Consider the following 14,909-nt stretch of genomic DNA (forward strand, 5'->3'; position numbering starts at 1 on the left):
AAATAATATTAAATTTTTTCTTGTCTGCACAAAAATACTATGTATGCAAAATGCCTTAATTATTAATAAGTCAATGTGTTATGACACCAATATCTGTTAAAAAGGTAAACCAACCATGCTTCTGGCATAAAAAAGAATCATGTATTAAATCAGGAGTTTTAGGGTAATTCCCTGGCAGTCCAGGGAACTGAACTCTGCCCTTTCACTGCCAAGGGCATGGGTTTGATCCCTGGTCCAGGAACTAAGATCCCGCAAGCCAAGTGGCACAGCCAAAAAAAAAAAAAAAAAATCAGGAGTTTTACATGCAGGTAGAAGGTTGTTATTGACGCCTATTTCACGCTGCTTAAAATTTGAGAATATATTCAGTATCCCTGATTTTGGGAGGGAAGTGGGGGGGTGGTCCAGGGCATCATGGCATGTGTCTATGTATTATACTTACGTTAAAGAAAACAGAGTGACTATATATCTGTATGAATCCTTAACTGGATAAAAGCCATAGAACTGGCTAATTTATGTTCACTTTTTATTGTATATAGACTTTTAATATTTTCACTTCTCGATCATTTAAGCTTCCTTCATTTGAGTAAATAGCTAGGCTGTGACAGATGAATAGCAGGAAGAAGAGTAATGACAAACAAGGTTGGAACTTGGAGTCAGAGCCAGATTGTGGAGCGACGTGCATGTCACTTGAAGCCGTGGGAAGACCAAGCCAGGCTGTAAAGGATGTAGCCCTGCTTCAGGAAGACCCATGTGGCAGCCCTATCTGAGCAGAACTGTAGAAGGAAGAAGCCACTTATGATATTATTGTGACTGTGAGGGCTGGAATTAGGGAAGTGGCAGGGGGACTAGGGAACATGAGGTGGCTATAGGAGAACTAGGAGAGAAAGGAAATTGACAAGACTTGGTAACGGACTGAATGTGAGGGCAAGGGAGAGGAAGCAGTCCAAAAGGAAGCTGAGCTTTCAAGCCTAGGAACTAGACAGGGCCATAAACAGAAATCCATTAAAACAAGAAGATGCTTGGGGAAATAGAAATGAAATAAATTATACAGGTGTGTCTTAGTGAGCAAATGGAAAAATCTACTTATCTAAATCCAGGAGACAGTTGGAAATTAGGGGTTCAGGCTTGAGAGAGAAGCCTGGCTTCTTTTTAAGGAGAAAGGGAAATTCCTGTTTCTCACTCATTCTAGTATCACTGTCCTTCCTGAATCTAAACCCAAAGAGAACAAGGCTCTTGATGGAATGGAGTGCCAGGTAGCAATGAGTATAGACGATCATCTGTACCGGATATGAGTACCTAGTATACTTAAATACATAAAAAAGAAAAGCCCATAAGCCATGGCAGGTGTCAATAGCTTACAAAGTATGGTCTCTAGAGAAAATAGCTAAAGTTGTCATTTTAATATTACTTTACCAAGGGATTCGATGATGATGTCCCCACTGATGAATCATTGTTTCTATGGTTGATTAAAACACACTTGATCACAGGCAGATCTTGATTTGTGATAGTCTCAAATATCATTGCGGAAAAAACAACTGTAAAACAAAATAAAGACAATGATGTTGATCCATGCACACCTTAAAAAGAAAATACGTGTTTGTCTTACAACAAAACAAAATGTAATCAAGGGAAAATGGCCAACAGGAAAGTGTGTAGGAAAGATAATTTCATAAAAGGTAAGTCTTGGGGCTTCCCTGGTGGCGCAGTGGTTGGGAGTCCGCCTGCCAATGCAGGGGGCACGAGTTCGTGCCCCGGTCCGGGAGGATACCACATGCTGCAGAGCGGCTGGGCCCGTGGGCCATGGCCACTGGGCCTGCGCGTCCAGAGCCTGTGCTCCGCAACGGGAGAGGCCACATCAGGGAGAGGCCCATGTACCGAAAAAAAAAAAAAAAAAAAAAAAAAAAGATAAGTCTTACTATCAACCAGGAGTGGAGGTCCTTAGAGCGGTGTTTTCCAAGGGAACTTTCTGCATGATGGAAATATTCCTTAGTGCTGTTCAATAGGGTGGTCCTTAGCTGCATTTAGCATTAAGCATTTGAAGTGAGGCTAGTGCAACTGAGGAACTGATTATTTGTATACCAGCCATTTTTTTCTTCTTTATGGTTTCCTGGTGCATATAAACATTATGTTTACACTATATTGTAGTCTGGTAAGTGTGCAATAGCATTATACCTAAGAAAACAATGTATGTACCTTAATCAAAAAATACACTCTTAAAATACACAGTTACTAAATTAAAAATACACTCTTGCTAAAAAATGCTAACCACCATCTGAGCCTTCAGTGAATTGTAGTAATAACATCAAAGATCACTGATCACAGACCACCATATCAAATATAATAATAATTTAAATAATTATTGAATAAATGAAATATTGTGAGAATCACCACTATGTGACACAGAGACACAAAGTAAGCAAATACTTTTGGAAAAATGGCGCCGACAGACTCACTCGAGGCAGGGTTTTCACAACACTTCAGTTTATAAAAAATGCAATATCCGTGAAGCACAATATAGCGAAATGCAGTAAAACAAGGTATGCCTGTTATCAGCAGTTCATTACCTTTAATTGCTGGGGAGTAGTCTATTATATAGATACAACACAACATTTCAATTCATCCACCTGTTGATAGAATTTGGATTGTTTCTACTTTGGGGATCTTACAAATAAAGTTGCTATGAACATTGGTATAAAAGTCGTGGTTTGGATGTATGAGTTCATATTCCTTGGATAAATACCAAGGAGTAGAATACCTCACTCATATGGGAGGTGTCTGTGTCACTTTTTAAGGAAGTGCCAACTGTTCTCCAAAGAGGGTGTATCACTTTACATTCCTATCGGCAGTGCATGAGAATTAGTTGTGCCATGTCCTCACCAACGCTTGGTAGGATGAGAATTTTTAATTTTAGCCATTCCAAGAGGCATATTATATCTCATCATGGTTTTAATTTGCATTTGCATCCTTTCAGATGCTTGTATGACATCCTATATATTCTTTGGTAGTATGTCTGTTGCATCTTTTGTCTTTTAAAATTGGGTTGTTTATCTTCTTATTATTGAGTTTTGAGAGTTGCCCCCCCAAGTTTTATTGAGATATTGTTGATATATAACATTGTATTAGTTTCAGGTGTACAACATCACAATTAGATATATGTATTTATTGTAATACGAGTACCACAATAAGTTCAGTTAACAACCAGCAACTCACACAGTTACTAGAGTTTTTTTCCTGTGATGAGAACTTTGAAGTTCTACTCTCGAGATGTGGATGGACCTAGAGTCTGTCATACAGAGTGAAGTAAGCCAGAAAGAGAAAAACAAATATCATATATTAATGCATATATGTGGAATCTAGAAAAACGGTACAGATGAACCTATTTGCGGGACAGGAATAGAGACATAGATGTAGAGAATGAACATGTGGGCACAGTGGGCAGGGCACATGTGGGCAGGGGAGGGTGGGATGAATTGTGAGATTAGGAGTGACATAAATACACTACGATGTGTAAAATAGATAGCTAGCGGGAACCTGCTATAAAGCACAGGAAGCTTAGGTCGGTGCTCAGTGACGACCTAGATGGGTGGGATGGCAGGGAGGGTGGGAGGGAGGTCCAAGAGGGAGGGGATATAGGTATACATAGAGCTGATTCACTTCATTGTACAGCAGAAACTAACACAACATTGTAAAGCAGTTATACTCCAATAAAAAAACAAATAAACAAATAAATAATTAAAGATCTCTCTTAGCAACTTTCAAATATATAATAGAGTCTAGGTAGCCCCCACTTTCTGAAAGTTCACTTTATGCCACTTCACTTTTACAAAAGACCTGCATTAGCACCTGTTTTCACTAACTGAAAGACATCTGAAGAGGATTTTTGCTTTTATGAAAAGAGGTGAAAAGCGAAAATAGCATCAGAGTTTGTTTGGTAGCGAGCTCTTATAGGGGTGGCTTGAACCCCAAGCAAGAAGAGTGGAACCGCCAAGCTCTTTCCCCAGAAACTACGCTCAGCATCTCACCATCAAGCCATCATAGCTTTGTACTGTGTCTGTGAGCATCTGTGCTTTATCTCCATTTATTCTGTGTATCTGTTTGCAAGATGTGTCCCTAAGGTAATAGCTTCTTCACTTTACACCATCTGAGCTTCCAAAAGGTTTCACAGGAATGCTCTATTTTCAGATAGTGGGGAAACCTGTATTGGTAACTATAGTCGCCATCTTGGACATTACATCCCCAGAACTTATTTATCTTGTAACTGGAAGTCTGTACTTCTGACCACCTTCACTCATTTCTCCCACTCCCTACCCCCACCTCTGGCAAACACTAGTCTCTTCTCTGTTTCTGAGTTTGGTTTGTTTTCTCAGATTCCACATATAAGTGAGATTATACAGAATTTGTCTGACTTATTTCACTCAGCATAATGCCCTCAAAGTGCATCCATGTTGTCACAAACGGCAGGATTTATTTCTTCTTTATGGTTGAATAATATTGTATATATACAGTTGACCCTTGGGCAATGTGGGTTTGAACTACACAGGTCCACTTACACATGGATTTTGTTCAATAAATATTTGGAAAAAATTTTGGAGATTTGTGACAATTTGAAAAACCTCGCAGACGGACTGCATAACCTAAAAATACTGAAAAATAAGAAAAAGTTAGGTATGTCATGAATGCATAAAATATATGGGGCCTCACTGTGCATTGGGCACACCAACTTGGGTTCAGCAACAGATTTATGATCAGGACTGCCCGTACCTGTAAAGCTGCTAACTAGCCTTGAAGGGAAAAGATAAACACAAGCTATCTTTTGGTTGTACAAGAAGGTCTGGACAATGAGTAATGTTTTCTGAATTGGTTTCATCGATGCTTTGTCCCTGAAGACAAAAAGTACCTTGCCCGTAAGGGACTGCCTTGGGTTCTTTTGATACTGGACAATGACCCTAGCCACCCAGAGCCCCATGAGTTCAACACTGAAGACGCTGAAGTAGTCTACTTGCCCACAAACATCTAATTCAGCCTCTAGATTGGGGGGTCATAAGGACCTTTAAGGCTCATTACACACAGTACTCTATGGAAAGGATTGTCAACGCTATGGAAGAGAACACCAACAGAGAGAACATCAAGAAAGTCTGGAAGGATTGCACCACTGAAAACGCCATCATTGTTAGAGAAAAAGCCGTGAAAGCCATCAAGCCTGAAACAATAAATTCCTGCTAGAGAAAACTGTGTCTGGATGTTGTGTGTCTGACTTTACAACAGAGCCAACCGAGGAAATCATGAAAGAGATGTGGATATGGCAAAAGAGGTGGGAGGTGAAGGGTTTCAAGATACGGATCTTGGAGAAATTCAAGAGCTAATAGGCACCATGCCCGAGGAATTCCCAGAAGAGGATCTGATGGAGATGAGCGCTTCCAACCAGAGCCACACGATGAGGAAGCAGACACAGAAGAAGCAGTGACAGAGACCAAATTGACACGGAACAATCTGGCAGGAGAGTTCCAATTATTCAACACTGCTTTTGACTTCTTTTATGACATGGATCCTTCTATGATACAAGCACTGAAACTAAAGCAAATGGTGGAAGAAGGGTTGGCACCATATAGAAACATTTTTAGAGACAAGAAGCAAAAAAGTCAGAGATAAATTACGATGTATTTCTGTAAAATTACACCAAGGGTGCCTACCTCTCCTGCCTCTACCTCCCCCGGCTCTGCTACTCCTGAGACAGCAAGACCAACCTCTCCCCCTCTCTCTCCTCCTCAGCCTACTCAACGTGAAGACGACAAGGATGAAGACCTTTATGATGATCTACTTCTACTTAATGAATAATAAATCATCATCATGTCCTACAGTTAATAAACTTATCTCCTGTGTATGTGTGTATCTTTGTGTGAAAATCTAACTGTTTGAGATGTTTTTGTGTCACCATCACCATCATCACCTACATATTCATCATGTAGACCAGTGGTCCCCAACCTTTTTGGCACCAGCGGCCAGTTTTGTGGAAGACAATTTTTCCATGGACCAGGGGTGGGGCTGGGGGGAGGGGAGGGGAGGGATGGTTTAGGGATAATTTGAGCACATTACATTTATTGTGCATTACATTGTAGTATATAATGAAATAATTATACAACTCACCATAATGCAGAATGAGTGGGAGCCCTGAGCTTGTTTTCACTTGCCTTTCACTGATAGGGTTTTGAGATGAGTCTGCAAGCAATTGTTTATTATGGTCTCTGTGCAGTCAAACCTCTCTGCTAATGATAATCTGTACCTGCAGCCGCTCCCCAGCGCTAGCCTCACCGCCTCAGCTCCACCTCAGGTCATCAGGCGTTAGATTCTCAGAAGGAGCGAGCAACCTAGATTCCTCGCAGGCACAGTTCACAGTAGGGTTTGGGTTCCCGCTCCCATGATCATCTAATGCTGCTGCCTATTTGACAGGAGGCGGAGCTCAGGCAGTCATGCGAGCGATGGGGAGCGGCTGTAAATACAGAGGAAGCGTCGCTCGCTTGCCCGCCACTCACTTCCTGCTGTGCGGCCCAGGGTTGAGGACCCCTGGTGTAGACCATTGTGTGCAAGACTTGTATTGAAGTGGATAGCCTATCCTTATGTAGGCATAAGGTGAGTGATATTTAATATAAAATTAATAATGTTTAGTTTTCTTACTGTTTTATAATTTTGCTTTCAAAGAATTACATTACCATACTGTATGCCTCTCTATTGTAACTGGAGAAATTGCATATCAGTCTGTCACCACAGGTAAGTGGTTTTGTAAAAAAATAACAATTTTTCCAATATTGTACTAGGAACATGACTGTAATGCTGTATGCCGTAACATTTTTATAACAATTCATTCATTAATATATAGGCTAGAGACTTCCCTGGTGGAGCAGTAGTTAAGACACCATGCTCCCAATGCAGGGGGTCTGGGTTCGATCCCTGGTCAGGGAACTAGATCCCACATGCATGCCGCAACTAAGAGTTTGCACGCCACAACTAAGGAGCCGGCGAGCCGCAACTAAGGAGCCCACCTGCCGCAACTAAGACCCAGTGCAGCCAAATAAATATTTTAAAAAATTATAAAAGTATATATATAAATAGACTAGGCTAACATGAAGAGCAATCATATCTCTTAACACTAAGCTATCATAAAGCAGTCATATTGTTGCTTCTTCATTATCAGTGCAGGAATCGTTATAAGTAAATACAAATTTCTTTTTCATTATTATTATTATTATTACTATTTTGGCTCACCACACGATTTGCAGGATCTTAGTTCCCTGGCCAGGGATTGAACTCGGGCCCATGGCAGTGACGGCGCCAAGTCCTAACCACTGGACTGCCAGGGACTTCCCCATCTTTTCATTTTTGATGTGTAGTGTTATAACGTAATATGTATAACACCTATAGTGTTTTGTAACATGTAAGACAATATTGATGTAGGTGCTGACAGATGATTCATCATGTAAACAGGCAACAGAAACTTACAGCATTGATAAATACAGTATAGTACTGTAAATGTATTTTATTTTATAATTTTCTTAATAGCATTTTCTTTACTCTAAGTTTACTGTAAGAATACCACATGTAATACATATAACATACAAAATATGTTAATGAACTGTTTATGTTATCAGTAGGCTATTAGCAGTTAAGTTTTGGGGGAGACAAAAGTTATACTCGGATTTTCTACTGCACAGGGAGTCGGTGCCCCTAACCTCCACGTTGTTCAAAGGTCAACTGTATACACCATATTTTCTTTATTCAGTCATCCATCAATGGACACTTAAGTTGTTTCCAGGTCTTGGTTACTGTAAATAATGCTGCAATAAACATGGGGCTGCAGACATCTCTCTGAGATACTGATTTTGTTTCCTTCAGATATACACCCAGAAGTAGAATTCCTGGATTATATGGTAGTGCTATTTTTAATTTTTTGAGGAACCTCTATACTGATTTCCATAGTAGCCATACCATTTTATATTCCCTTCAACAGTGCACAAGGATTCACTTTTGTCCACATCCTCACCAACACTTATTATCTTCTGTCTTTTTTTTTTTTTTTTTTTGCTGTACGCGGGCCTCTCACTGCTGTGGCCTCTCCCGTTGTGGAGCACAGGCTCCAGACGCGCAGGCCCAGCGGCCCTGGCTCACGGGCCCAGCCGCTCTGCGGCATGTGGGATCCTCCGGGACCGGGGCACGAACCCGTGTCCCCTGCATCGGCAGGCGGACTCTCAACCACTGCGCCACCAGGGAAGCCCTCTTCTGTCTTTTTAATGACAGTCATTCTAACAGGTGTGAGGTAATACCTCATTGTGGTTTTTTTTTTTTTTTTTTTTTGGCCATGCGGCATGCAGGATCCTAGTTACCCAACCAGGGATTGAACCTGCACCCTTGGCAGTGAAAGTGTGGAGTCCTAACCACTGGATGGCCAGCAAATTCCCTCATTGTGGGTTTGATTTACATTTCACTAATGATTAGTGATGTTCAGCACCTTTCATCTACCTGTTGGTCTTTTGAGGGTCTTCTAAAAAAAACGTCTGTCCGCTTTCTCTGCCCATTTTTTAACCAGATTATTTGGGTCTTTTTCTGCTATTGAGTTGTATGAGTTCTTTATATATTTTGGATACATGATTTGTGAATATTTCCTCCTATTCCATAGGTTACCTTTTCATTTTGTTGATAGCTTCCTTGGCTGTGCAAAAGCTTTCAATTTGATGTGGTCCTATTTAGTGTCTTTTACGTGCCATACAAATTTTAGGTTTTTTTTTTCTATTTCTGTGAAAAATGTCATTTGAATTTTGATAGAGATTGCCTTGAATCTATATATTGCTTTAAATGATATGGACATTTTAACAATATTAATTCTTTCAATCCATGAAGACATAAATTCTTTCCATTTATTTGTGTCTTAGTCATTTTCTTTCATCAATGTCTTATACTTTTCAGTGTAGAGATTTTTCTCCTCCTCGGTTATATTTATTCCTATGTATTTTATTCTTTATGATGCAATTGTAAATGGGATTGTTTTCTTTTTCTGATAGTTTGTTGTTAGAACCACATAGATTCTAACAACCACAGAATAGAACCACAACTGATTTTTTTATATTGATTTTGTATCCTACAACTTTACTGAATTTGTTGGATTAGTTCTAACAGGTTTTTGGTGGAGTCTTTACAGTTTTCTATCTATAATATCATGTTATATGCAAATAGAGTCAGGTTTACTCCTTTCTTTCTGATTTGGATGTCTTTTATTTATTTTTCTTGCCTCATTGCTCTGGCTAGGACTTCGAGTACTATGTTGAATAAAGGTAGCAAAACTGGGCATCCTTGTCTTGTTCCTGATCTTAGAGGAGAAGCTTTCAGCTTTCACCATCGAGTATGATGTTAGCTGTGAACTTTTTATATATGGCCTTATTATGTTGAGGTACATTCCCTCTATACCCACTTTGTTGAGAGTTTTTGTCATAAGTGGATATTGAATTTTATCAAATGCTTTTTCTGCATCTCTTGAGATGATCATATAATTTTTATCCTTCACTTTGTTAATGTGGTGTATCATATTGACTGATTTGCAGATGGTGAGCCATCCTTGCATTTGTGGAATAAAACCCACTTGATGATGGTATATGATGCTTTTAATGTATTGTTGAATTTAGATTGCTAACATTTCCTTGAGGATTTTTGTATCTGTGTTCAGGGATATTGGCCTGTAATTTTCTTTTCTTGTAGTGTCCTTTTCTGGTTTTGGTGTTAGGGTAATGCTGACCTCATAAGATGAGTTTGGAAGTGTTCCCACCTCTTCTATTTTTTAGAAGAGTTTGAGAGGTTTGAAACAATTCTCCTTTAAATGTTTGTTAGAATTCATCAGTGAAGCCATCTGGTCCTGGATTTTCTTTGGGAGCTTTATTTTTTTTTACTGATTCAATCTCCTTACTACTAATTCTGTTCAAATTTTCTGTTTCTTCATGATTTGGTCTTGGTAGGTTGTATGTTTTTAGAAGTTTATTCATTTATTCTAGGCTGTCCATTTTGTTGGTATATAATTGTTCATAGTAGAGACATACCTTGTTTTATTGCACTTTGCTTTATTGTGCTTCACAGATGTTGCATTTTTAATAAGGGTGTGGCAACCCTGCCTTGAGCAAGTCTATCAGAGCCATTTTTTCCAACGGCATTTGCTCACTTCATGTCTTTGTGTCACATTTTGGTAATTCTCACAATATTTCAAACTTTTTTGATATTATTAATTTGTTATGATGATCTGTGATCAGTGATTTTTGATGTTACTACTACAACTCGCTGAAAGCTCAGAAGATGGTTAGTATTTTTAGCAAGAAAGCATTTTTTAATTAAGGTATGTACATTTTTTTAGACATAATGCTATTGCACACTTAGACTACAGCATAGTGTAAATATAACTTTTATATGCAGTGGGAAACCAAAATATTTGTGTGACTCACCTTATTTCAATATTCGCTATATTGTGATGGTCTGGAACTGAACCTGCAATATCTCCGAAGTATGCCTGTAGTCTCTTATGATCCTTTGTATTTCTGTGGTATCAATTGTAATGTCTCCTCTTTCATTTCTAATTTTATTTGAGCCCTCTTTTTTTTTATTGGTAAGTCTAACTAAAGGTTAGTCTATTTTGTTTATCTTTTCAAAAAACCACATCTCAGTTTCATTGATATTTTCTATTTTCTTTTTAGTCTCTACGTTATTTATGCTCTGATCTTTGTTATTTCTTTCCTTCTACTAACCCTGGGTTTCATTTGTTCTTTTTCTAGTTCCTTGAAATGTAAAGTTAGATTGTGCATTTGCACTCTTTATTTTTGTTTAGTGTAGATGTTTATTGCTATCAACTTCCCTCTTAGAACTGCTTTTGTTGCATCCTATAAATTTTGATGTTGTATTTCCATTTTCATTTGTCTCAAGATATTTTTTTTTAATTTTTTTAAATTAATTTATTTATTTATGGCTGTGTTGGCTCTTCATTTCTGTGCGAGGGCTTTCTCTAGTTGTGGCAAGTGGGGGCCACTCCTCATCGCGGTGCGTGGGCCTCTCACTATCGCGGCCTCTCTCGTTGTGGAGCACAGGCTCCAGACGCGCAGGCTCGGTAGTTGTGGCTCACGGGCCCAGCCGCTCCGCGGCATGTGGGATCTTCCCAGACCAGGGCTCGAACCCGTGTCCCCTGCATTGGCAGGCAGACTCTCAACCACTGCGCCACCAGGGAAGCCCTGTCTCAAGATATTTTTAAAAATTTATCTCAATTACTTTTTGACCTCTTGGTTGTTAAGTCGCATGTTGTTTCATTGTCACGTAATTTTGAATTTTCCAGTTTTCTTCTTGTAATTAATTTCTAGTTTCATACCATGTGATCAGAAATACCCTGGAGAATGTTCCAAGTGAGCTTGAGAAGAATGCATAGTCACTATTGTTAGACAGAATGTTCTATAAATGTCTAAGTCCCTATAGTCTAACACATAATTTAAGTCCAATGTTTCCTTATTGATTTTATGTCTAGATGATCAATCCTTTGTTGAAAGTGGGGTGTTGAAGTCCCCTACTGTTATCGCATTGCTGTCTATTTCTCCTTTCAGGTCTCTTAATATTTGCTTTATGTATTTAGGTGTTCTTATGTTAGGTGCATAAATTTTTACAGATGTCATATTCTCTTATTGGATGACCCTTTTATCATTATATAATAACCTTCTTCACCTCTTACTACAGTCTTTGGCTTAACGTCTATTTCATCTGATGTAAGTATAGCTATCCCTACCTTCTTTTGGTTTTCATGTACATAGAGTATCTTTTTCCATCCCTTTCCTTTTAGTCTGTGTGTGTCCTTAAAACTGAGTGAGTCCCTTGTAGGCAGCATATAGTTGGCTGTTGTTTTCCATTCAGTCACTTTATATATTTTGATTGGAGAATTTAGTCCATTTACATGTAAAGTAATTATTGATAGGTATGGACTTATTATTACCATTTTGTTCATTGTTTCTGGCTGTTTTGTAATTCCTTTGTTCCTTTCTTCATCTCTTGGCTCTTCCTTTGTGACTTGATGCTTTTCTGTAGTTGTATGCTTAGATTCCTGTCTCTATCTTTTGTGTATCTATTATAAGTTTTTGCTTTGTGTTTACTGTGAGGCTTGTATAAAATATTTTGTATTTATTACAATTTATTTTAAGCTGATAACCACCTGTTTCAATACATATCAAAGCTCTATATTTTTATTCTCCCCTCACACATACAATTTATATTTTTGAATCATAATTTATGTCTTCTTATTTTGTGTATCCATTAACAAATTGTCATAGTTATAGTTATTTTTACTACTTTTGTCTTTTAGCCTTCATACTAGATTTGCAAATGATTTGCCCACCACCATTACAACACTAGAATATTCTGAGTTTAAATACATATTTATCTTTACCAGTGAGATTTATACTTTCATATATTTTCCTGTTACTAATTAACGTCCTTTCATTTCAGCTTGAAGAAGTCTTTACAACATTTCTTGTAAAGTCAGTCTAGTAGTAATGAACTCTCTCTGCTTTTGCTTATGTGGAAAACTCTCTTTCAATTTTGAAGGACAGGGAACTTCCCTGGTGGTCCAGTGGTAAAGAATCCACCTTCCAATGCAGGAGACATGGGTTCGATCCCTGGTCAGGGAACTAGTTTCCCACGTGCTGCGGGGCAGCTAAGCCTGAGTGCCACAACTAGAGAAGAGAAAACCCACACGCCACAACTAGAGAGAAGCCCGTGCGCCGCAATGAAGAGCCTGCATGCCACAACTAAGACATGACGCAGCCAAAAAAAAAATTTGTTTTTGAAGTATGGTTTGCCAGGTATTCTTGGTTAGCAGTTTTTTCTTTCAGCATTTCAAATATATAATGCTACTCCCTTCTGGCCTGCAAAGTTTCTGCTGAAAAGTCTGCTGATAGTATTATAGGGATTCCGTTGTATCTAACAAGTTGTTTCTTTCTTACTGTCTTTAAGATTTTCTCCTTGTCTTCACTTTCTGACAATTTATTTATAATGTGTCTTAGTGGGTCTCTTTAGATTCATTTTATCTGGAACTCTCTGGGCTTCCCGGATCTGGATGTCTGTTTCTTTCCCCCAGATTGGTGAATTTTTCAGCCATTATCTCTTTGAATAAACTTTGTGCCCCTTTCTCTTTTTTTGTGCCTTCTGGGACCCCTATAATATGAATATTGTTCAGCTGGATGGTGTCCCTAAAGTCCCTTAAACTGTCTTCACTCTTTTTTTCTTTTTTCTTTTCTTATTGCTCCTCTGATTGGATGAATTCCACTGCTCTGTCCTTGATTTCAATAATTCTTTCTTCCACTTCATCTAGTCTGCTGTTGAACCCCTGTTTTGAATTTTTCAGTTCAGTTATTGTATTCTTCAGCTCTATGATTTATGTTTAGTACTTTCTTAAACTCTCTCTCTCTCCATGCAAATTCTTACTTTATTCATGCATTGTTTTCCTGACCTCAGTAAGCATCTTTATGACCATTATTTTGAACTCTTTACAGGTAAATCATTTATCTCCATTTCACTGGGGTTTGGTTCTGGAGTTTTATCTTGTTCTTTTGTTTGGAACACACTCCCTTCTTTCTTCATTTCCCTTAATTCTCCATGTTGGTTTCTGTGAATTAGATAAAACAGCCATATTCTCCCAGTATTCACAGAGTGGTCTCTTGTAGAAGATAAATCTTATCTTTCAGTCCAGGCTTAGCTCTTGGTTGTCTCTCAAATTGCCTCCTTTGTGCTTATTGTCTCCCAGGAGTGAGGGTGTACCATGACTTGTCAGTGTACCCAAGGGGAGGATCTCAGTCAGCACCTAGATGCACAGTGAGTGATTGGAAGCTGGATGTTCAGGCAGTGGCTTTTAAAGTATGCAAGCAGACCTCTTGCAGAGAAAGAATGGGAGCTAGTGTTTCTGTCTGCTCTCTCTGCACTGAGCCATAAAGGATAGCCAGTTAGTAACTGTTTCTTTGTTTGCTACAGTCCAGTGGGGCCCACAAATGCAAGACCTGCTGGCCACCAGATCAAGGGGGTGTATCCTCTGCATGGCAGTCACAAAGGCCAGGGTTCCAGATATGTGCAAAAGCTCCTTTCAAAGAGATATCAGAGGGGGGACATGTAGATGGTGCTTCCAGCCTCCCCAGTCTCAGGCAGAATTGCAGTCAGTTCCTAGATGTATGTTAAATTAGGAGTCTGACCCTCAGGTTGAAAATAGGCCTCTTTAAAAACAAACAACCCAATCAAAAAATGGGAGAAGACTTAAATAGACATTTCTCCAAAGAAGACATACAGATGGCCAACAGGCACATGAAAAGATGCTCAACATCACTAATTATCAGAGAAATGCAAATCAAAACCACAATGAGGTATCACCTCATACTAGTCAGAATGGCCATCATCAAAGTCTACAAATAATAAATGCTGGAGAGGGTGTGGAGAAAAGGGAACCCTCTTGTACTGTTGGTGGGAATGTAAATTGATACAGCCACTATGGAGAACAGTATGGAGGTTCCTTAGAAAACTAAAAATAGAGGGAATTCCCTGGTGGTCCAGTGGTTAGGACTCCATGTTTCCACTGCTGGGGGCCTGGGTTCTATCCCTGGTCAAGGAGCTAAGATCCCGCAAGCTGAGTGGAGCAGCCAAAAAAAAAAAAAAAAACTTAAAAATACAGCTACCATATGATCCAGCTATCCCACTCCTGGGCACATATCTGGACAAAACTATAATTCAAAAAGATACATGCACCCCAATGTTCATAGCAGCACTATTCACAATAGCCAAGACATGGAAGCAACCTAAGTGTCCACTGACAGATGAGTGGATAAAGAAGATGTCATATATATATACAATGGAATATTTCTCAGCCA

The 14,909-nt window shown here is 39.0% G+C and overlaps 1 protein-coding gene and 1 long non-coding RNA gene across 2 annotated transcripts in view; one reads left to right on the forward strand and one right to left on the reverse strand.

Moving 5' to 3' along the window:
* LOC309792796 overlaps positions 1-14,909 on the forward strand; it is a 468,580-nt gene that overhangs the window by 147,919 nt on the left and 305,752 nt on the right. The gene's annotated exons all lie outside the window — the stretch shown is intronic.
* The window catches only part of FLT3 (fms related receptor tyrosine kinase 3), a 79,428-nt gene that overhangs the window by 48,396 nt on the left and 16,123 nt on the right, over positions 1-14,909 (reverse strand). Inside the window, exon 2 of the mRNA XM_082602621.1 lies at positions 1,414-1,535. Coding sequence (XP_082458747.1) covers positions 1,414-1,521 — 108 coding nt within the window. The 5' untranslated portion in view covers positions 1,522-1,535. The remainder of the gene's footprint in view (positions 1-1,413; positions 1,536-14,909) is intronic.

The sequence above is a fragment of the Mesoplodon mirus genome, assembly GCF_964341445.2.
Source record: "Mesoplodon mirus genome assembly, chromosome: 17".
NCBI classification, from domain to species: Eukaryota; Metazoa; Chordata; class Mammalia; order Artiodactyla; family Ziphiidae; genus Mesoplodon; species Mesoplodon mirus.